At 38.5% G+C, this 22690-nt stretch overlaps 2 protein-coding genes and 1 long non-coding RNA gene across 11 annotated transcripts in view; 1 reads left to right on the forward strand and 2 right to left on the reverse strand.

Annotated features, from left to right (window-relative positions):
* Positions 1–1480: 1480 nt before the first annotated feature.
* Positions 1481–6726, reverse strand: LOC136435442 (ganglioside GM2 activator-like). The gene is made up of 4 exons (XM_066428943.1): positions 6506–6726; positions 5091–5294; positions 3613–3756; positions 1481–2148 (listed from the first exon to the last, which is right to left on the reverse strand). Exons 1-4 carry the CDS (start codon positions 6665–6667, stop codon positions 1993–1995), a joined length of 666 nt encoding a protein of 221 aa, XP_066285040.1. The 5' UTR covers positions 6668–6726; the 3' UTR covers positions 1481–1992.
* Positions 6727–6951: 225 nt separating this feature from the next.
* LOC136435444 (uncharacterized) overlaps positions 6952–22690 on the forward strand; it is a 41505-nt gene continuing 25766 nt past the window's right edge. For all 3 annotated transcript variants that reach the window (XR_010755841.1, XR_010755843.1, XR_010755842.1), the window contains exon 1: positions 6952–7070. This is a non-coding gene — a long non-coding RNA (uncharacterized lncRNA). The remainder of the gene's footprint in view (positions 7071–22690) is intronic.
* Positions 8173–22690, reverse strand: part of LOC136435443 (myosin-11-like) — a 43530-nt gene continuing 29012 nt past the window's right edge. For 6 of the 7 annotated variants that reach the window (XM_066428944.1, XM_066428946.1, XM_066428945.1 and 3 more), the window contains 9 exons: positions 14989–15061; positions 14723–14802; positions 13748–13880; positions 13367–13461; positions 12581–12670; positions 12287–12349; positions 11047–11256; positions 10296–10704; positions 8173–9929 (listed from right to left, as the gene is read on the reverse strand). In XM_066428944.1, coding sequence (XP_066285041.1) covers positions 9727–9929; positions 10296–10704; positions 11047–11256; positions 12287–12349; positions 12581–12670; positions 13367–13461; positions 13748–13880; positions 14723–14802; positions 14989–15061 — 1356 coding nt within the window. In that variant the 3' untranslated portion in view covers positions 8173–9726. The remainder of the gene's footprint in view (positions 9930–10295; positions 10705–11046; positions 11257–12286; positions 12350–12580; positions 12671–13366; positions 13462–13747; positions 13881–14722; positions 14803–14988; positions 15062–22690) is intronic. The other variant, XM_066428951.1, reaches the window with a different exon arrangement.

A 22690-nucleotide genomic window follows, 5' to 3' on the forward strand; every position in this document is an offset into this window, starting at 1 on the left:
GTATGTGTCACCGGACGCTTAAAGTCACCATAACTGTAGAACCTGTACATGGATTGTAATGATTTTTGGTATGTGGGTGGGTGTTAGGAGGAGGAAGGTCAAGGTCAATTTTGGGCCCCCTGGCATGTGTGACTGGAACTGCAATGGCGTATTTGTTAAAATCTTCAATGTAGAAGAACTGAAGAGTGGATCAACAGATCGTCATGTTCTTTGGTACACAGGTAGGTTAGACCAAGTTGTACACACTTAAGTGCAAACTATGCAAATGAGACCGAATTTGCATAAGTAAGGAGGTAAATCGTTTGCATGGGTGTCGTCGGATGCTTAAAGTCAGCATAACTGTAGAACGTGTGGATGGATTGTAATGATATTTGGTATGTGGGTATGCGCTGGGAGGAGAATGGTCAAGGTCGATTTTGGGCCCCCTGGTTTGTGTCCCTGGAACTGCAATGGCCTATCTGTAAAAATGTTCTAAAGGGGTATAACTGAAGAGAGGAACAACAGATTTTCATGTTATTTGGTACGCAGGTAGGTTGGACAGAGATGTACACACTGAAGTGCAAATCATGCGAAGTTAGTGTGTTTGCGTGTGTGTGCGCATGTGTGTATGTTTGTGTCACCGTGTGTGTATGTATGTGTCACCGGACGCTGAAAATCAGCATAACTGAAGAACGTGTGGATGGATTGAAATGATATTTGGTATGTGGGTAGGTGCTGGGAGGAGAAAGGTCAAGGTCGATTTTGGGCCCCCTGGTATGTGTCACTGGAACTGCAATGGCATGTTTGTAAATATTTTCCAAGGAGAATAACTGAAGAAAGGAGCGACAGATTTTCATGTTATTTGATATGCAGGTAGGTTGGACAGAGATGTACAAACTGAAGTGCTAATTATGCAAATTCGTACTGAATTTGCATAAGTAATGAGGAATATCTACTCTATTATGGGCTTTGAGGTCGCACCATCTGTTGGTCTCTTATCTAGGTCAGTAGCTATTTATAGCCACTTCTCCCCTTGCCCGGCCAGTGTGGGTCATACCATTGAGCGATATAGAATGGGGGGAACTGGTTTAATAAAAAAACAAAGTTTCATGGAGATTTTGGGTCCTAAGACTCTTGTTTATTCTTATGATGCTTCGTGATTTCAAATTAAAGGGTTTAATTACTGTAATAGCACTTCATTATTTCAGTTATTCAATATTGCTAAGAATGCAGCATCAGTTAGCCCCACAGTACCTCTTAGCAAGTAAGTCAATAACTTCATGTCAGACATTCAGAAATAAAGATAGCATTATCTCATGCATATGCATGTAGCACTTACCAATTTCTCAAAACAATCAAAAGCAGGAAACAATCAATCAATCAACAAACAATAATCTTCAAAAGTCAATCAATAATGTTTACATTCAATAAGATACTGCCAAATATAGAACACTGATTTATCATGCGGTTAAAACATTGTCCATTTAATATATTTCACAATAAGGCTATTACAAATGAATGTTAGTGTGAAAGTTTGATCTTTCAATTGAATTTTTACTACTAGCAAATCCTGTCATTTCAAAATTTTCAAGCTCTTCATAAAACTAGATAAGTGTCTTTACTCCCAAGATTCTTAGCTATATATTGGCACTTTACGCTCTACTACTATAAAAAGATAACGTTATAGAAAGTATCTCTGTGTATAAAGATGGCAAGTGTTGTGAGTTTAGCTGAGTGCTCCAACTTTGGACTACTGTAGAAAACACAGTATTTTAGAAGACATGCACCAACAATACAAAACATGAGTATGAGTATAGCCTTTACAAAATTCAAGGCATACAAAAAATGTTTGTTTGGTCTTTATTTTGCAAAGTTTAATGTATCAAATAGATACCAGTATTATATGGACTTAACTAGTGCAAAAAGGTAGCCTGGAGTCCAGCCAACGGACTAAAGCTAATAAGGCTGGACTCCAGGCTAGAAAAAAGGCACTTATAGACTCCTGAGGGTCAATCATGAAGTGAGGGAGAGCTCGGCCTTGTAGCAGGCAAGTCGCGTGCCGTTGGAGCTGACCGTGGCCTGGACCTGGTAGTCTCCATTCTCCAGCCAGGAGGGAAGGCCTCCTGTACTTTTGATGTCAACGTTAGTGGGTGGCAAGGTGTAGTTTCCCTGGATTGGGTGCAAACATGAGGAATGTCACTAGAGGGAGACACTGTACAGTACTGATCCGGATTCAAAAATAAAGTAGCAATACCTATATCACTTAACACAAAATCATCAACTTTCACAGGCTCTGAACGTATCTTGCCCATTTTAGTATAAAAAAAGGATGTTTTGCCTGTCTTGCATATGTGTGCTTTCTGATACAATTTTAAGCCAGTAGTTTGTTCGTGTATGGCAGCAAACTTAAACTTCTCATTATAACACCTTCTGACAACAAACATATGTGCCATCTTTACTCATCTGTTTCAATGACTGAAGCAAATCATTTCTAAATTGCAAGAGACTAAGCTAGTGAATGCTTAAGTGCAAGGAATATTTTCAAAGCAGTTATGATACTAAAAAGATGTCTCCGCCCCTGAGGCTTCACCAAAAAAGCAAACACACAAACAAGGCTGAAGACTAAGGCCTGCTTCACCCTCTGCACCAGGGCTGTCTCCAGGACCCGTCCCTCCGTCCCAGGACAGAAATTTGCTTGTTGGGACGGAAAAAAATTTCACCCAAAATTTTTACTTTATGACATGAAATTGATGAAAATGTATCTTCGTAAGGTTAAGTTAAAATGACCAATTTAACAACGAAAAATCAAAACATCGGCTCCCAAACAATGAGTGGGATGGAAAAAAAATTCAGAACTAGAGACAGCCCTGCTCTGCACAATCTATGCAAATCAATCGGAGCACTGACGTCATCAATAAGATTACTTGCTGTGACCACAACAACATGTCAGAAGGTCCACAACGAAACATTCATATAGTGGCATCGTGTGGCGCAATCAGTAGGGTGTTTCGCCCAGAACCGAGGTCCCGGGTTCGAAACCACTGCTATGCCCCGATGTTGTGCCCTTGGGAAAGGCACTTTACACGGCTTTCCTCACTCCACCCAGGTGTAAATGGGTACCTGACTTCGGTTGGGGAAGGTGGTATTGAGGTCACCTGCTGGCACCGGATGTTAGCCACCCAGACCCTTGCGACAGTGCCACAAAGTGCAGGTGTCAAGCAAATACATGTTTGTATCTGTTGTGTATTATGTGATTGTAATTCAGCACTGGCTGCCATTGCACGGGTGATTTCTGACCAATAAACCATTATTATCATTATTATTCCTTTAATCAGTGACCTAGAAAACGATGATTGGCTCGAATTGATTTGCATAGATTGGTAAACAGGCGTAAACTCACAGCAGATTATGAATGGATTCTTTCACATGCACAGAATTTACAAAAGATCGTAAATTTCAAAAGTTATATATATAGATTACTCATAAAAGTTGCCCAGATTACACCAAAAACAATGTTTAGGGGGTCTAAAATTAATGTACTAATTTGTCACTACATGGCTCGCCTGCTACTTTTGGGTACTACCCCCCTACTCTAACTTTGTGACAAGGCTGCGTACATATTGATATACTTACCACCCTGAAGGGGCAGTGACAGGGGATGCCGTATGTACTGAGTGGTGGTGGACACGTGTCTCCAAGAATCTTGGAGCAAAGGTCGCCGTACGTGCAGGAACCCACTTCGTCGATACACGGGATCTCGATCCACCCAAAGATTGTCTAGTTAAGATGTCAGGAAGAACGTTAGTGTTATCTATAAGTATAACCCTCCTCTTCACAGACAATTATCTTGTTGTAGAATTGATTCTTTCAAACAAAAATCAAGAATTCTCAGGAGACCTCAATACATACAAACTTTGACCTCCCTGAGTATCTAAATAATGTTATCTTAATGATATCGACCTTAGGCACTTAAGACTGTGCACATGTGGCTAATATTAATGTACATAAATGATATTAATGTAGATCAAGATAATTCAATGTAATTCTATTCAGTTTTTCTGTAAGTGGAATTACATGTATGTACATGTAACGTAACATGAATGGAGTTAACGTCCGATTTATTAAAAACGTTATTGATCTTAAAACCGCGCGGACAGAGCCAAATGTTAAACCAATGGGCAGAAATATCAGCTATTCTAACAAGAAAAATGCATGGTCTGTAAGTTTTTCTCCGCCTGTTTAACGCCGTGCGAGCATGTATTTAAACTGGGGTATGTGATGTAAAGTTGTGCTAGGCTAACCCATTATCGCCCACTTCCGTCTTTTCCCTTCTAGCGCTATGCTTGAGGAATATAGACCAGAAAAAAATGCACAGTAACTGTCGAAAGTAGTCTACAGACAAATGATAGTAAAGTCCCTATGTTTGTCCCTCCGCTTGCCTGACACGATGAAAGAAAACAATTGTTTGTGTTGTGAATTTCCCCGACATCGGCAGCACGTGGCGTTCACGTGATAAACGCATGGCCATGAGTTATGCCGTGCAAATATGTATCATCTGAACGGGGGTCGCTAGGTTGTATCAAACCTTCCTAAAACTGGCAAGAGTTTCAAACCTCGAATCACCATGGATAGTCTGCATATCAAAGAAAGGTTTAACGTCAGCTACGTTTAAAAATATACTAGCTATCGTGTAATTTAGAAACACATGATGGAGTACAGGGTGTCGAATTACACATAAAATACGTAATACACGACACTTCCGTGCAACTTGTTGTTACTGGTTCAGGAGTTTATTCTGTTATATCGCTGGACGTAAATCTTTTTCATTGTTTTGTATAAAAGAGAGAGATGGCTAAGGATCATATCTATGACGTTCTTTGTTGCTCATGAGAACAGGCTTTGGCATAATACACCGCGACATGTGGACATGGCCCAATCTGGACGTAAACTGCTCCTGCACGTAATTAGGTCGTGTTACGTTACTAGAAATTAAACTGTAACAAGTTTTATAGTATTATCACAGATGCACAAATACAATAAAATACAATATGCCATGCTACTTAGTAATGCAGTAATGGTAGGGAGAGAATATGGCACTAAACCATGTATACCTTCTTCTTGATGACCACCTGAGCCTTGAGAGGGGAGTCCACAGTAGTGAAGATCTGAGCAGTGAAACCCAGCGTAGCTTCACCCGGCAGTCTAACAGGGTCAGGCAGCAAGGTCACGTTCTTGACCTTGACTGGATCATTAGCAGACCCACAGTTGTCCCATCTGAACTTCATAACCTGAAGGCCATGACTTTGATAGTCAACCTGTTAAAAGACGCAAAAGATGTTTTTAAAAAGTAGGAGTTTTAAAAGGGGTCTCCGCTTGTCTATAGGTTTATAATTGTAAAAAGTTCCTTGATTACCAAAGTGTACTGACCTAATTACCTAGCTTATTTGCAAGTGATAACATGTGGACTTTCAACCCCTTAACCTGGGTGATCATCATCAACATGTAATAATAAGGGCTAATTGTATTCAAAATATGTCTTAACCAAATGTAAATTTCTGTCACACTATAGAATGAGTTTGAACCAGGTAGAAACACATACATGCCGTCTCCAAGCCTTTCAATGGTGTATCAAAAGTGACGACTGAAGATTTTACCCAACAAACAAACAGTTTGAATATTGTTAATGGTTGATAAGAGTTCTAAAGATGTTGTTTTATCATGAGGTAACATCCCTGGGTACTAGTATCTCGTGGTCTGGCATGTGACATAGCTACGATCTTTTAAGGTGTTAGGTTACATATGTAACATCCAGAGATCTCTCCTGGTCTGGCATGTGACATTCACATGTTTACCAGGGTTTACAGCTGTACAATGGTAACATTCTGAGATATCTCCGGTTTAACAACTGTGACATGCCTTCAACATGATCAAGTCAGCTTAAAGATTCCAAGCCTCAAACTATTTTCATGTTGATAACATCTACATTTTATGTTTTATTTCAGTTTTTTTATTATCTAATACTTTAAGATAATAAAAGAATAACTGATGTTCTAGTTTCTATGTGACCAATTGAAAGTAGAAACTGTGAACATTTCTTGTTCCATGTTTCACGTCCGGGATAATAGACAGGTACAAAGACATCACCTGACTGCCAACAGGTGAGTCATCACAGGTGAGAAAGGGAGGGGTAACGGAAATTTCAACAGACAAAATAAAAAATACTTTTAAATTCTGTTAACTTGATGTGTCTACTACAGTATTTGTCTGTAAGGCATGTCTACTTTTAAAACAAAAAAGGCATAGGTGCCAGACTAATATGTAACGTTAACGTTTTATAGTCTGTTCTAATTCTGGTGAACAAAACGTTAAAAATATATATATATGGCCTCTTTTTTTCTCAATCAAACCTTCAAAAAGATATTCGAAACTGGAAGCATAGACATTGTCCCGATCGTTGGTATGAAATCATTTTAACAAATCTAAAATTATGGAAAGATCACAAGACATAGTGTCACGTTGTAATTACCTCGTTGGTTTCAGTCTTGAATCTTTCCGGCGTCTGAGGAACACTCAACAGATCCATGATCATCCTCAGAGAAGCTTCATCAGACGGCTTGACTGCAGAGGCGACGAATAAGACGGCGATCGCCGCGAAAAACAAAGATTGAAAGACCAACTTTCTGTCCATGTTGCTTCTTCTTCTGATGCTTGTCAGAAACTAGGCTGGACGAGTTACGCGTGAAGGCTATTTATGTAGGTTATGCGTTTGTCCATGTTACATTTATCGAGCATCCCTTGCTGTGAAATATGAAACTATACTTTTAAATATTTGTAGAATATAGTGAAAACACGTTTTAACTCGCTGCCTAGTCTTGATAACGTTATATGAATAGGAACGTATCGTGAATTTAAGTATACGTAAAAGCTACCTAACAGCCTTTTCTTTGACCATATATGGTGCTCGCCCTTTGACCCTTATCAGCTGTTCTGTGTGCAGATGTCAAGGGGAGTGATCATCATCAGCCTGAAGTCTGGCCGGGCGCCAAAATTACCTCCAAATGTGCTCTAAACTCTCCTTCTGCAACCGTCAGGTCAGTAGAAACTCTGTCTGTTGTAATTTTAGCGTCGGAAGGCCGTGTGATCGTGTAGCTAGCGGGCTTTGATCGCAGAATGTCGGGATATATCACACGCCTTGCCGCTTCGGTCTGGCCGCCAATCTGAACTAAAAACTCCCGTCTAGACAGTTTAAAAGTTATATTGCCGGCGGCATAGATTATACACTGTCGACCCTTATTTCAATTTTCATACATTGTAAGAGGACCCATACTATTGGCATGTGTATTTTTCCAGCGGAGATGTCCATATCGTTAGGTATTTTGTTGTGACTGTTTTGGATGATTTTGAAGTGGTCAAGACGATGGTCAAGAAAATATGGCGGCAACGGCCCCGGCTGACCATGAGAGTAGAGTAGAATTTTCGGTCAGGTAGGACTGTTCCAGGTCTCATGGTCTCAGGTCACTTCTATGTCCGTACTTGGCGGGTATTAAAGTAAAGATGTGAATCTTTTCATCAGACTTTTTAGTGGAGAAACGTGAAGTGAACATGCTGCATATTATTCTCATTGCAGCTATTAATGGGGACGGAGTTCAATTCTATGATAGAAGGGATAGACCAAGGTTGATGCAGGGGGGGTGAAACTAAAATATTATCTGCTCCAGACGTGTACAAATAAAAAATGTATGACAGTGAGATTGGAAATGTATTTAAAAAAATTGCCAATATTTCCAGGCTGCTACTCCACCACTATACTTTGTGGTCAGTCCCTGAATATAATATGTAAGTACTCATATGTCCCGGAAAATTTCATATGTGCGTACATTCTCATCTGGCATGGTTGCGACGGCTGCCACCGTTGAGTCGTTCCGTGCCAGGCTGGAGTCCTGGCCGCCTTAGCCCGGGACCTCAACTCCCCCCTACTTTTTACATTAATAAATGTAGATGTAGATGTACCTGCTACCATAATAACTGCAAATTTCATCATATTATGTCTTGACAGTATACTGATAGACTTTACTAGTAAACTCCGCACATCTACCAGTAGTACCACACATCTACCACACATCTACTACACACCTACCACACATGAATTAAAGGCAACCGAGAAATGCCAAGAAAATAATTCTACATCATGTCTTCAACAGAAAATATGATCTTTATTGGCTTGAGAAGTGTGCGAGAATGTAGCATTTCAGAAGTCTGATTCATCAGCATTATAACACTTTCAAACTTGCAGCATCTTGGGGATAATCTCCAAGCAGATGTTGGGATGATGGCTGGGCTTCTCTGGCAGTCAGGGAAGTCTAGTCATTAGAATGCATTATGATCTTTCACCCCAGCATCTGCTTTGGGGTTATCTTTTGTAGCCTGGTATCTAAACATATTATAGCTCCCGAGTCTCCTCTCCGCAAACCTCAATTGAGGATTGAGAGTGTTGTTGCCTGATACATAAACAGACTTTACGCCTGATTATAATATAAGGTTTGGTCCATTCATGGTTATCATATCAGTCTTTAGTAGACTCTAACATTACTGGTATGGCAGTATTCATTGACCGATAAAAACAGAAATGCCTCAAACTTAATCATACAGTACTCTGCAAATTCGAACATAGCAGAAAAAGTTAAAACAGTCAAACCTCAGACTGTAAACATAGGACATGCAAATATGAAAATAATCAATTAAAATGGGTGCAACATTGGCAGCGACTTATGGTAGAATTCATACTTAACATACAGTGTTAATTTAGCACCATTCAATACTTGGAAATACCTCTTTGAGGATTGTTTTGTTTGAGACAAGTCATAATTGAAATGCTCTGCAAAATGTAATAACTATGTATGACAGACAATTTTTTTCACAATGCCATTAATGTGATTACACTTTACTATATGTGCAGAAATAGTATCAATCTACATTGTATTTGGATCATAACTACAGTCTCTTTTGTATACTAAGTTTTCATAGAAATACCTGGTAGTGCAAACTATGAAAAAATCTATTATAAATTTTACACCAGAGTGGCACCAGGATACAAAGTGTATGCACAACCGATTCATGAATTTTGACAGTTCTGTTTTTGTTTTCTGTTACAATGTGCATTGGCTTATTCACACACAGTCTGTTTGAAATGTTAATAATGTTATTGGTTATCACAGACTTAGTCTTGTATAATAAAGGACTGTAAGTTGAGTGCAACTGTATACTGTATCAATAGTAGACCATTTTTACAGGTCTCATTGACAAACTAGTTGTGCCAATAGCAAACATGAGCAACATGGAAGTTTCATTCAAAGCAGCATATAGATATTTTGCATAGATCTTGTACACAGCCCTTGGATTTTGAATCCTCATAGAATTGTATCACTAAGTCATCTTTTCATATTTCACTGGATCTGAATATTTATATCACAATCCTAGTCTTCTTCAGTAGTACATTGAAACCTGTACTAGTGGCTACATAAGAACCATCTGTCCACAGTGGTCACTTTCTGATGGTGCCTTATCGATTCGTATTTACAATGACTCTGTCTACAGTGACAACCTGTTTATTGTGACCATTTCTTCAAGTCTCTTGAGTGGTCACAGTTTAAACAAGTTTGACTGTACTCAGAAGTACATATACAAGACACAAATCGTTCACTGCTTAACAGCCATTCTGGGAGACACTGATGGTGTAGCAGGGAGTGTTCACTTCGAAGCTACACTATCAGCAACAATCCAGCGCGGCTGCATGCCGAATTTGAACTCGCCCTGCCCCACGGCGGGCCGCTGCTCCTTGTACTCTGCCACAGCGTTCAGACTCAGCGGCTGCCACTCCGTTCTGTGACTCGTATCCTGGTCGCTGAGGAGGGTTGGTGGGGCGGACTTGGTCGCAGAACGAATAGAGGAACCTGGAAATAGAAAAAAGGAAAATATGAAATATCAAAGATGCAAAGTGTTTCTTACTCTTCAAAAAAATAAAGGTACAGTAGGAACTGGAGCATAATTCAATGTTAAGAAGGCTATCTTTTGTGTATTGGAATGTTTCATGATATACTTTAACGGATGCTCTGTCACACATGTACACGTACTTGACTATTGCTCACATATAAACCCGTGTGAACACTGTTAAACTTAAAGCAAAGAAGGCAACCTACCATCAAGACAAAAAACATTTTACTGACCTTCCATTGCCTTATGATTCATGATGAATAAAAATTGCTATCATATCTTACGGGTGGAAGTATTGTTATTATTAAGATAAAAACGTTTCTTACTTCTGTTCGATCCCCTGTTCCTGGCCGTGACCACCTGTCTGGTCGGAGGTTGCGCCATTATCCGTTCTGGCGCCGTCTTTAGGTCTCGTTTTTCCTGGAACATGAGTCGGAACCTTCCTTCCGTCCGCGCATCCTCCTCCGTCAAGAACCTATACTTTGGCTTGACCCTTGACCTCTTCTTTAAGAATAGGTCAATTTCGTCGTTCTCATCTTCCTCCTCGCCAGGAGAAATCCGCAGCTGTTCCTCCATCTCCCTGCCCAGCTCAGAAGCGCTGCGCTCTGATTGGTCGTCGTGTTCTTCGGGTATGTCGGGGCTGGAATGGGTGTCCGAGGGCTTGTCAAGCGCGAGATGCCGCCACACAGACTCTTGAGACAACAGAGCTGGCCAACTTCCGTCCAAATTATCCTCCTGTAGACAGTAGATGTCGAAGACAAAAGAATTATGCATACGTTGTACATCAGTTTATTGTATTTTGCAGTTTGATCAATGTTAAGTATAACAAGCATATGATGTACTTATAGACCCATACATACTTCATACCTGTTTTCATTCTTTTATATCTACATGTATATTGTTACAGCAAACCTTTCCATGCAAATTACAAACTTCCAGCTTTCTGTAGATACGGTCAAATTTCATTCATTTTACCAGAAATGGTCAAAGTCTAACATTCTTTGAACAGGAAACTTTAAACTCACCAAGTTCAAGATGGTAAATTTGCTGTACTCAAAATCACAACACAACGCGTACCTGACTATCCTCGAGCCACGATGGATGATATCTCAGCGGCCCTTCGTAGCCCTCCGTGTCGTTAAAGTCTGGCGGAGGGTTGTTGAACATCAGGATCTCGGCACGGTTCTTGTTGCGCTCCGACGCACGAAACATCAGGCTCCTCTTGTGATGGCTCTTCCTTGCCTCTTTGTAGGTAGTGCTGGACAGAAGTCTGTGCATATCTGGAAACTACAGGTGAAAAACAAATATGTAAGTTGACTAAATTAGAACTTTTACTGAGCAAAAGGTTATACCTGACCAGCATTTTGGACATACAACCTTTACTGACAACTACGCAAAAATGGGTGTCCTTTGAAAGCAATTGCAAATGTTTAGATTGTTAAAAGTGTATTTGTTTGGCAGTTTCATTTTCAAAAGAACAGGCAGGTGACAAACTTTGCTAGTTACATCCTTTGCATATTAATATTAGGCTGCACCAAGTAATTTCTATGGATGACGTCCTTTGGAGACCCTTAATCTAATGCGAGAGCGCGAAAAAAAACAAGAAGGGCCGAAAAAACAAGATACCTAGATTTGAAATATAACAGTCGACAACACATGTTAGGACACAAATTGAATGAGAGAACACAGTGTAACAACTAACAATTATTCTATTCATCATGAAAACAGCAATAATTTGAATAAATCAGTTGAAGTTGAACAGCAGTTGTTGTCCTGTCCTGTTTCTTTCCATATCCCATTGATTTGCGGCACTGTCGTAACTCTTTGGTCATAGTTACAAGAACCGGAATTTCTTGTGTTTTTTTCTGGGAACAGACCAAAATCAATGCGCCCGCGGACGTCATCCATAAAAATTACTTGGTGTAGCCTTATTGCAACACAGAACACTTCTGAGAGACCTTACCACCATCAAATTACACCAAATCTGTTAAACACCTTTTGCAATTGAACAAGATCTGCTTTGAATCACTTCTTTTTTTTTTTTCCAATTTCTTATAAAGTTTCATGCTGCAGATGAAATGTCCTTTCCATATTGCAGCAGACTCATATTTTCAAAGTTTTGCAATTTTAATACAAATGCAGATCTCTTGAACCCTAAACACATATACCTGAAACAAAGATGTTAGAATCACAAACAGATTAGTTGAGCCATTCTATCCATTAGAATACCACCTAGAAGAACCCAACAGTTAGATATAGTCTCAGACTCTCAGTAGAGTTGTTCCTTGTCACCATTTTCTTACAGAATAACGTCTACCTTGCCCTTTTTGTCTCTCATAACCATCAGTGAGTGGCTTCTTTTCATTTCTTCCCAGTAAGACTGAAAAAAGGGTTATTGTACAAAAGATGGTTACACTAACATCACATAGAAACTCAAACTATATCTTTAATTTTGTAGCACATACATGTTGTATATATGTGATATTTGCCACAGATGAATCACTCATATTATTCTTTTTTGATTTATTCGTTTTTGTTGTTTTTATCTAATCATCTTGGTATGAGAAGCTGTTAATAATATAATAACAGTGTTATGTTTGAAAATACTGACGTCGTCTTGTGCGGGATAGCTTCGTTTGGCCAGTCGTCCAGGCTTCCTGTGTTTCTTCAGTCTCTCTCTTGTAAAGGCCTTGTAGGCATTCTGGAATATACATACCATTAATGTTACACACAGTGCAATCAAGAAAGTTGGAAACATATATAGTAAACCACACTAGACTGAACAGTATGGAACACATTACAAATCTAGAATGCATATCAAACATTTGTGATCACTGAAACACAAAGGAAACTATAGAACACTGCTTGTCGGAATGTGGTCGTGTTGAAGAAGCCACAGAAAAGTGAAGGAGAGAAACATACCATAGCCTAAGAGAAGAAGGACTACAACACAGACAGAGTTACAGTATATGCTGGGTCCTGAGAGTGAGAGGACATATATTTATTATATAAGCCATGAGGGAAATGTGAGATTACAGATATCCCTAATGGACTTTATTGTAATGTCCAGGAGATTTTGAGAGATGAAAGATGGAGAGTTTTGTGTAAAGGGAAGATTCTACCACTTCACATCACACTGCCGGACAATTGGACAAAACCTACAGAAGACACTTAACATAGCACAGGAGACAGCTGAGAATAGGAAAAGCACATGGGACTATTAGCCGTCATGAAAGAGAAAACAGGGAAAACAACAAGTAAAATGTTGCTCATGAATTTGATTTTTTACAATTTGAAAGGAAGGACAAAAAATTTTGAGCCTACTAGTAATACATGTAACATGTGCCACAAATGTTTGTCACTGTACTTGCTTACGTCAATTTTGAATATTGCTTACCACAAGTTCTCTGTCGATCCGTGCATCTTGTTCAAAGAGTTTTTGGTACGACTCTTCCCGAAGAATAGACCACAGAAGGTTGGCCCCTGATATCCCTGCAAAATGTCAAAATATGTTAAACTTACCATTTTCACAGTCCTAATCTCTATACAACAATTCATAGCTTCAGCAACTACTATACATCATAGACTGCTCATATAACATGCTGAATAAACATAAAAATATAAGTTGTGACATTCTTAGGTGACTAACTGGACCAAAGGCAATGTGAATCATATTCAGCACCAAGGACAGGATGTTCCGAAGGAGACCAAGAGCTGTCTATTTGTTTGGATGTTTGATTTGTTAGGAGCATCCCAAGAAGCAATGACTTTGACTTACTTTCATTTGTTTTGAAGGCAGGGTTGTCCCCAGTATAGGGCTCCTTTCCTTTGTCTGGAGGTCTGGGTGCGGGAGGGGGGCGACCAGTGAAGGACACAGTCCTCATGTCACGCCCGGCCGCCTGGTCCTCTTCCTAACACAACAACGAAGAAGGCAATTTTAATAAACTTGTCTTTTGTTAGTTTTTTGTTGTTTGTTTTGTATAACTGTACACAGCCCATACGATTAAGTATTACACACCAGTTTTGTACAGTAAGTACAAGCTGCAGAAGACAGGACTGTAAGGTTTGATCCACTCACACTGGGATGGCCTATTCTTTTAAACAAGTGTGGTGGGATTTAGTGGCGGTGAATGATTATGTAGAGGATTATCACTTGAACAAGTGGACCTCAGACTTCAACCGCTAGAAAAAAGTTGTTTTGTGATAATTCTTACACGACTAGGTGGACCAAAGGCAATGTGAATCATATTCAGCACCAAGGACAGGGTGTTACACTAGGAAACCAAGAGCTGTTTGTTTAGATGTTTGATTTGTTAGAAATGCTGATTAATGTATTATGCTATGATACTACTTCATTTGCTTCTTATTAGCAGTTGATATGGAATTTCTTATTGGATGCAGTACCCTCCCAGACTTCCTATTATAAGTTATTCTATTCATTGGTTTGGCTGTTCAGCACACACAGCAGGGCTGCCCAACTAGCCTGTTGCTATTAGTATTAGTATTATAAAGGGCTAGCCCTCCTGACAAGGACAAGACAGTACATTGTAATTTTGACATGGCCAGTATAACAAGCTACAACAATATTCTAAGTACATGTACATAAAAACTATTATATATAGATGATTCAAAAACGTTGTTTTGTGATCATTCTTAAGTGACTAAGTGGACCAAAGGCAATGTGAATTATATTCAGCACCAAGGACAGGGTGTTTCATAGTAAGTGTAAGAAATGTATATTAAAATAACTCACCACTTGTGCGATCTCTGGTAGAAGATGCTGCAGCTCCTTTTCCTGTTGTCTTCTTTCCTTAGCTATAGCTTTATCCATCTCTGAGGGAAACAATCAACAACAGAGTAAACCAAAAGGCCCTCTTCTAAATCAGCATAACGGTTTTATAAGCAACATGTAAAGTCTGTAATTCTGCTTTTGGATTGTTAAATTTTTGTATCACAACAACAAAAACATGTTACGACAACAGGCATAGTGTATAGGAGTGAGATAAACTGTAACCAGACCTAAGGACTGCCTGGCTATTTCTGCAATCCTCTGTTGCTCACTCAATTTTTCCAACCGCTTGGCTTCTTTCAACTGTGGGAGAAGAAAAATGACTTGGGTGAAGAAGAAGATACAATTTTAGACAGCCCAAGACAGTCAGTAACATTAACATCTCCAACATAATCCTCATACAACTTTTTGTGTGCATATGTATGATAGATACATTTTGTAACTAGAACAGTCTTTATCTATCAAGCATCTTATTCTCTTTTACTCTGAAATAAATACACGTAAGTAATTAGCTTACAATTGAAAAAGGATAAAATATCCGTACAGCAACAACAAAATGACATGCACAATTTCTAGAGAAAGAATATCTTATCCTTTATTGTCACTAATAATGTTACACCTGTAAAATACAATGTACCTCAGTCTTGTTACATCCTCTTTGGATGTATAGAATACATGTCACTACCACTATCCTTACCTTGATGTCACCAGTTTTGTAAGGAACCGTCGAGAAGAGAAGGAAACACCATACCTGTCACACTTGCACTGCTAAGCATCCCTGTGCCACATGCTAAGAAGTACAAGTGTGATGGGTACAGGTCTAGCACTGCAGATATGTTACATGCAAGTAAAACATAGTCTTCAGGCACTTTTTTCTTTATCAAAAGATCCCATAGTTTCTGTTCTAGAATTGAAACGTGACGGAACATTTTCCCTATTCAGAGAAAGAAATGTTGTCTGTTTGTCTTTCACAGATGAGTGTATTTACAAACGATCTGCAACAAACAAATTGTCTGGAAAAAGATCCAGTCATTTGGCACTAGCACACCTTTGACTGTTCTAAAAGAACTTCACTATCATATAGTTGTTCCATACTTGTAGAATCTGTAATAAAAATGATAGAAGTTGACTTCAAATGGACATACAAAGGAAACCTTGGCACCCGTGAAACGTATTTAAAACATCAGCTATATTGTCCTGTCACATTTCAGGAAATGTCAGTTTCAGTCTGCTTAATATAAAGTCATTCACCTGTTGATTATGATTGCACTGTTTGCTGTTATCACAAAAATAGTTTTTGCCCAAGAAATCTATCAAAAGAAGCTTTTGCCCTGAAATGTTGGGAAAGTAGAAAGAAAAGAGTCTTGTGTACTTTTTGATCCTGACCCAGCGATTGCTGTTGAGATGAAATTGCAAGATTTAGACATCTAGAAAGGCAAGGTTGGAAGGAGGCCAACACAGATGCTTGCCTGTGCACCGATAACTGATTTCATATGGTGCTAGAACGCCGACTTCTATCTAGCACCAACTGAAATCAGCTTCCGTGCACAGAATTCCCAGGAAATAGGAAGGTAAAGAGACCAGAATATTCATCTGTCACTAAGCCTAAGGAATTGGTTTTTGATTGAATATGTTAAGACGAAAACTGTACATGTACATGTACAGATTGAAAAATATAAAGCTTTCCATTGTACTACACACACTTTTGTGGGCTTGATAAACAAAACTACTGTATCAAGACATTACATTAGTGATGATACACATTTCAATATCATTTGTGTATCTTTAAAACATTGTAAACCAGCATTACATGTGTCAACTTTCAGACTTAGTTGTATTTCTTGTTCTTCTGTATTTTGTACTACACTGTTGAAGGCATAAGGTCAAAAGACACCAAGCAGCAAACTATAGAGGAAGTTTGCCATGAAATAAACAGTTAAGTGAAGGGGAAAATCTAATTTGACAGTGCACAACATAAAGGGGATAGGGAAAGTTGTTGTGGTAAGATGTGTGAACTGTCAATTTTGCATCAAGCAAAATAACGCTTCAACTGATCTGCACAATGTATTGCTACAAATTGTAATGGTGTTCTTCAGATAACACTTTTTTTTTAAATCAACACATTAAATGTCTCCAGTTAAATTGATATCAACCATAATTTCCTGAAAAAGATTATGGTATTACGAAGGAGTGGAAAATGCATGTAGTATATTTGCTTTTGCTTGTTCATTACAATATATTTACTCCTCACTCTGTGCAACTGTGGAAAGGTTGCCAATATGATGGTAACATGTACTGACAGAACAGATAAATCTAAAAAGGCACATATTTTCTATATTCATGTTTATAAAAGAATAATCATTTTCATGAGTAATCTCTTACAAACTACACGATATGGCTCTTTATGATGTACATAGAAGCATGGCACATATTGCTGATATACCAGCCTGCACAGGAGCAGCAAGGGCTAGTCCTGAAAGCACTGATTTCAAATGGTGCTAGATCTCAGTGCCATCTACCCACCACTTGAAACCAGTCTTCCAGGATAGAAAACCTGCAGTGCCAGGGTACTTCACTAGGTGGGGCTGATGCAGGTGGTGGGGAGAAAAAAAACATGTCAGTCATCACATGATATGTTTTACATTGCAATGAAATAACCAAGTGAGGAAAAAATTAGAAATTCTTATGGTAAAATGTAAAAACTGACAATTTGCAGATAGCCTCTTTTCAGGAAAGATAAATGTAACATTAATGTCATTATTGGTACGAACTTTCTAAGTATGAAGGGCGTTGAAGGCTTGTGAGGAAAGGCACTTTTAAGGGTGACTTGTAAACAAGAAGCTATGATTCTATACCTGTATATTGTGAAAAATTAAATGCAACAGTTCAACAGCTCCTATATGATTGACATGACAAGCTGCAATGCCATATATGTCCAGTAGGGGGCTCTCCCAAGTGGCTGTTTACCCAATCGCGCATTACAAATCTACATGTAATCATTACATATTATGTAAGTTAACGAAATGCTTGTCCTTGAACATTGTACCCAGTTTACCTTCATCAATTGTTTTGTTTGTTTCTATTTCGGTGGGTTTTTTTTTTAATTTGATTTGTGGACAGGATCTTTATGAATTTGTTTTTCTTGCCTCATATTATTTCACATTTTTTAAATTTAACACTGGTCACTCTACATTGTTATACTAACAAGTTACTTACATATAAAGTTGATCTAATTTTTCATCAATATGTTGATGAATGTTGGTCATACATGTAGATAAACACATAGCATAAATCAACCAATCATGGACATACAGATCCAATCCTTTTAACTGGCATCAGTGTAATGATGTATGAATAATTGTATTGAATGGCACTCTAAAATATCTGACCATACATAAAGTAGGATTGTATTTTGAATATATAAACAGAAAACTATGAGCAAAGTACCATATTTTTTCACTTATCCAAAATCATCAATCGAAAGTCACCAGTATTCTATCTTCAATTGGACTATGTAACGTAACATGACCTATTTACGTGCAGGAGTAGTTTACGTCCAGATTGGGTCATGTCCACATGTCGCGGCGTATTATGCCAAAGCCTGTTGTCATGAGAAACAAAGAACGTCATAAGTATGATCCTTAGGCATCTCTCTCTTTTATACAAAACATTTAAAAGGGTTTACGTCCAGTGACATAACGGAATAAACTCCTGAACCAGTAACAACAAGTTGCACGGAAGCGTCGTGCTTGACGCATTTCATATGTAATTCGACACCGCGTATTTCATCATGTTTTTCTAACTTACACGATAGCTAGTATCTTTTAAAAGTAGCTGACGTTAAACCTTTCTTTGATATGCAGACTATCCATGGTGATTCGAGGTTTGAAACTCTTGCCAGTTTTAGGAAGGTTTGATACAACCTAGCGAACCCCGCTCAGATAATACATTTTTGTACGGCATAACATCATGGCCATGCGTTTATCACGTGAAAGCCACGTGCTGCTGATTTCGGGGAAATTCACAATACAAAAATTGTTTTCTTCCATCGCGTCGGGCAAGCGGAGGGACAAACATAGTGATTTTACTGTCATTTGTCTGTAGACTACTTTCGACAGTTACTGTGCATTTTGTTTCGGTCTATGTTCTTCAAGTATAGCGCTAGAAGGGAAAATACTGAGGTGGACGATAAAGGGTGAGCCTAGCACAATTCTACACCATATACCCCAGTATAAATACATGCTCGCACGGCGTTTAACAGGCGGAGAAAAACTTACAGACCATGCATTTTCTTGTTAGAAGAGCTGATATTTCTACCCATGGGTTAAACATTTGGCTCTGTCCGCGCGGTTTTAGGATAAATAACGTTTTGAATAAATCGGACGTAAACTGGTCATGTTACGTTACTGACAATACAAGTGTGACTTGATGTACTCTTGACCAGGGCTGTCTCCAGGACCCGTCCCTCCGTCCCAGGACGGAAATTTCCTTGTCGGGACAGAACAAAATGTCACCCTGTCCGTCCCAAAAATTGGAACTTCATGACATAAAATTGATGAAAATGCATTTTTGTAGGCTGAAAATGACAGATTTAACAATGAAAATGAAAACATTGGATCTCAAACAATGAGTTGGGCGGATAAAAATTTCAAGCTGGAGACAGCAGCCCTGCTCTTGACAGAAAAAACAGTAAGGCTTTTATCAGCATTGCCACAAACCAGCACGTTGTGTTGAAACTGCCCCCTCCCACATTACTAGAACAAAAACAACAGGACTCCTCCAAGCCAAGTCATTTGGGGATACTATCTTATTGACCTTGAGCTAATTATACATAAACACCTGGTCGCCCAGAGTCCTTGACCCCTCTGTGACCTTCTTTTCTCCTAAATGGTAAACAAGAGGCCCATGAAAAGGATTTCCTCTTTTAGTGGCCGTAAATCTCGCACAGTTCCGCTGTCCATTGATTGTCGAAATGTAATACTTCCCCGAAACTGCTGGCCATGGAATATCGGAGGTGACATCATAGCAGATACCATCCCATTGATTGGAAAAACTGCTTGGGAACGTGCCAACTATTTGACTTTCGTCATTGAACCGTGACAACTGGATCTTTTTATTGATACTTCATGACATACAACCTGTTTGATTGGGATGTATCATGTCCAATATCATGAATTTATGATGCACGATGCACATGATGCATCTGAAGCACATGATATGCATAACAGATAAAACACAGAAGTCATTTTTGTATAGATCTTCTAAGTTCAGATTGTATCTCCTGTATTTGTTACATATTTTGCACAGATTTTTGCTGTTGGAGCACTAGTATGTGGTTCAGTATTGTTGCCGCGTCAGCAAAACCATTTTGGTCTCTTGCATCTTTCATGGCTATTTTATATGTATCTCTGCAATCATAGCTCGAGGACTGGAGAAAATTCAGCACTTTCTTTGGATCCAATATTGACTATTCGATGCTTACTTTTCACTTCATACTTTTCAGAGCATATCATCACTTAACAACACTCAACAGGTGACACAATGGATTATTCTATAGTCACTGTCATAAGTTATTAAGTATATCAACGTTTTCCACCGTAAATCATAGCTTGTCACTTCTTTCATCTAAAAACTTGGTTTGATTTTTCCTTTAGATAGCTTATGATTCATATAGTGTAAATAGGTCAATGACATTTTGATTCTAGCGCATGTGGACCTGAATACAACTGTTAATAAGTATTATATACTGTTTATAGCAATTTAAGCTAACCAATTGTTATTGAGTTCATTGAAAATGTAAGCTCTTAATTTCTAGGGCACATTTTTCAAACATGTATGTGAAAGTTCTGCTTCAGTTTAAGGCAAAGAGAACAAACCAGAAGTACATGACTGTATTCCTCTGACCTTGTATGTCCTTCACTTTGGGTTGAGAGTCGTCTTCAATTTTCATGTTGTTCCGATCAAGGGTAGTAATCTTGTGACAATTTGCTCAAAGTAAAGCAAATAAGAGAGGGGGGCAGTGGATGGTGATTTGCAAAACATGTTATTCAACAGAAACATGGGTTGTTCTTTCTTCACCCTTCTGTCATTTATCCTCCGAGTTGACAGTGTATTACTCATCCTGTAGACACTTCCTTGTGTAAACCAGCTTGAGGTCCCCAGGATGACTTGCAAATGTGGAACATTTCCTTCAAGATGTTTAGCCAACAACTGAGAGGCTGACACTAGCAACAGTAAACGGGAAAGGTCATTTGTTGGATGTTTGGTGTCTAAACTCAACGGTAATGTTCAAACACGCATTCTACTCTACATTTTTTCTTCTTCTAGGAATCTAAGTAAAAAGGTACATGTAGAAACCTCCATATTATATACGACAGGAAAAGTGATGACTATTACCGTAGTAATAGTCTGTTATCTTCTTTGTGGTTGATGAGTACGGAATTGAAAACCATTTCTGGGAAGTGAAAACCATTTCCCTAGAATTAAGTTTACAAGAAATATTTTTCCCAAGACTAGTGTCTTGTCTGCATCATGTTAACTCTTTATATATCTGAGAGTTTGGAAGAACAAAAAATAGATTATTGGACTGACCAGGGGGGATTGGAAAACTGCTACGACGTAACATATGGGGCCAAGAGAAAAAATGCAGACAATAAAGTTAACATATATATGCATAGTGAAAAATTACACAGTTAACCGTCTAAAGAAAAGGTTGTACTAATATCATGCAGGCATACTCACCACTGCCTATCTCTAATGTTCTTTTGTTATCTCAAAGTTCTTATATCTTCTTCCATCTTTTTAATATACTATATCAACAAAACATTTACAGTGACCAGGATCAAAATAAGTGTTGTCACAACGCAAATTACTCATCAATCATTGTACAGGCCGGGTCATAAGGCATGTGGTAAGCAATGAACTGTGGTATGAATCAGCTACACAGTCCAAGAGTTTGACCACAGCCTAGGCCTGGATCAATGACAATATAGCACTGCCATGTACATAAGTCATAAGGGTTCTATCAAATGAGTTCTACATTTTTCTGACATGGTCCTATATATACACTACTTTGTAAGTTCACATTGTTGTTTACAAATGAACAATTGTATCTAAAATACTCCAATAACCATACAGCTTTCAGAACACTTTGCTAAATTCATTTTCAGACAGTGAAGTTTCATTGACTCTCCACTATATGCCAGAGATACGGCAAATGTTGTAATTTGGTAATTTTACATCATTCTGTGCAATTATTGGAGTAAACACGGTAATCGTTTATTAGAAGATAAAGTGTTTGATAAACAGAAGGGTATAAAAGATATTAATATAGAGAAGGTACAATGGCAGCACCATTTGAAATCAGTGTGAATGAAAAGACAGAAGTTACGCCCGGTCCAAGAAAAATGGGGAAGGACCAGGTTTATTGTGTTTAGGGAAAGGTTAAAAGAATATCTTATGTTTGTCACTTATTGATAATTCTTAATACAAATCTGTAGAATTTGAAATATATCTTTAAAGGGTGGGGAACTTAGGAACATTATCCTTTGCAAGCACTCAGTCAGGAAATCAAAGTGTCTTCTCCAAAAGTTCCTTAAGCATTTCCAGTATCAAACTTTCAATACAATAAGTTTTTCAACTTGTTAGATCTATAGCTATAGTGTCACATAAGCTGCAAAATGAGTTATTGCAGTAAAATCAGTACTTGAGTGATACCTGGGTATACTTCCATGCATACTTCAAAGTAACACAATACTACACTTCCTCGCTCAGTTCCCCACACTCAGACACAAGGAAATGAGACTTTAACGTGAAAATCAACTCCATTCCTCATCTAGAAAGGTAAATTCATAACTTAACACAAAAACATACAAAATGTAATCATGACAATGAGCAATGTAAAAAGTTAAATTTGCTACACATGCAGAAATA

This window comes from Branchiostoma lanceolatum, chromosome 5 (assembly GCF_035083965.1).
Source record: "Branchiostoma lanceolatum isolate klBraLanc5 chromosome 5, klBraLanc5.hap2, whole genome shotgun sequence".
NCBI classification, from domain to species: domain Eukaryota; kingdom Metazoa; phylum Chordata; class Leptocardii; order Amphioxiformes; family Branchiostomatidae; genus Branchiostoma; species Branchiostoma lanceolatum.

Coding starts and splice junctions, on each gene's coding strand:
- LOC136435442 (XM_066428943.1), bottom strand. CDS start 6,667: ATGGACAGAAAGTTGGTCTTTCAATCTTTGTTTTTCGCGGCGATCGCC. Junction 3,757..5,090: donor AGGTGGTCATCAAGAAGAAG/GTATACATGGTT, acceptor CATCTTAACTAG/ACAATCTTTGGGTGGATCGA. Junction 2,149..3,612: donor GTCACTGCCCCTTCAGGGTG/GTAAGTATATCA, acceptor CACCCAATCCAG/GGAAACTACACCTTGCCACC.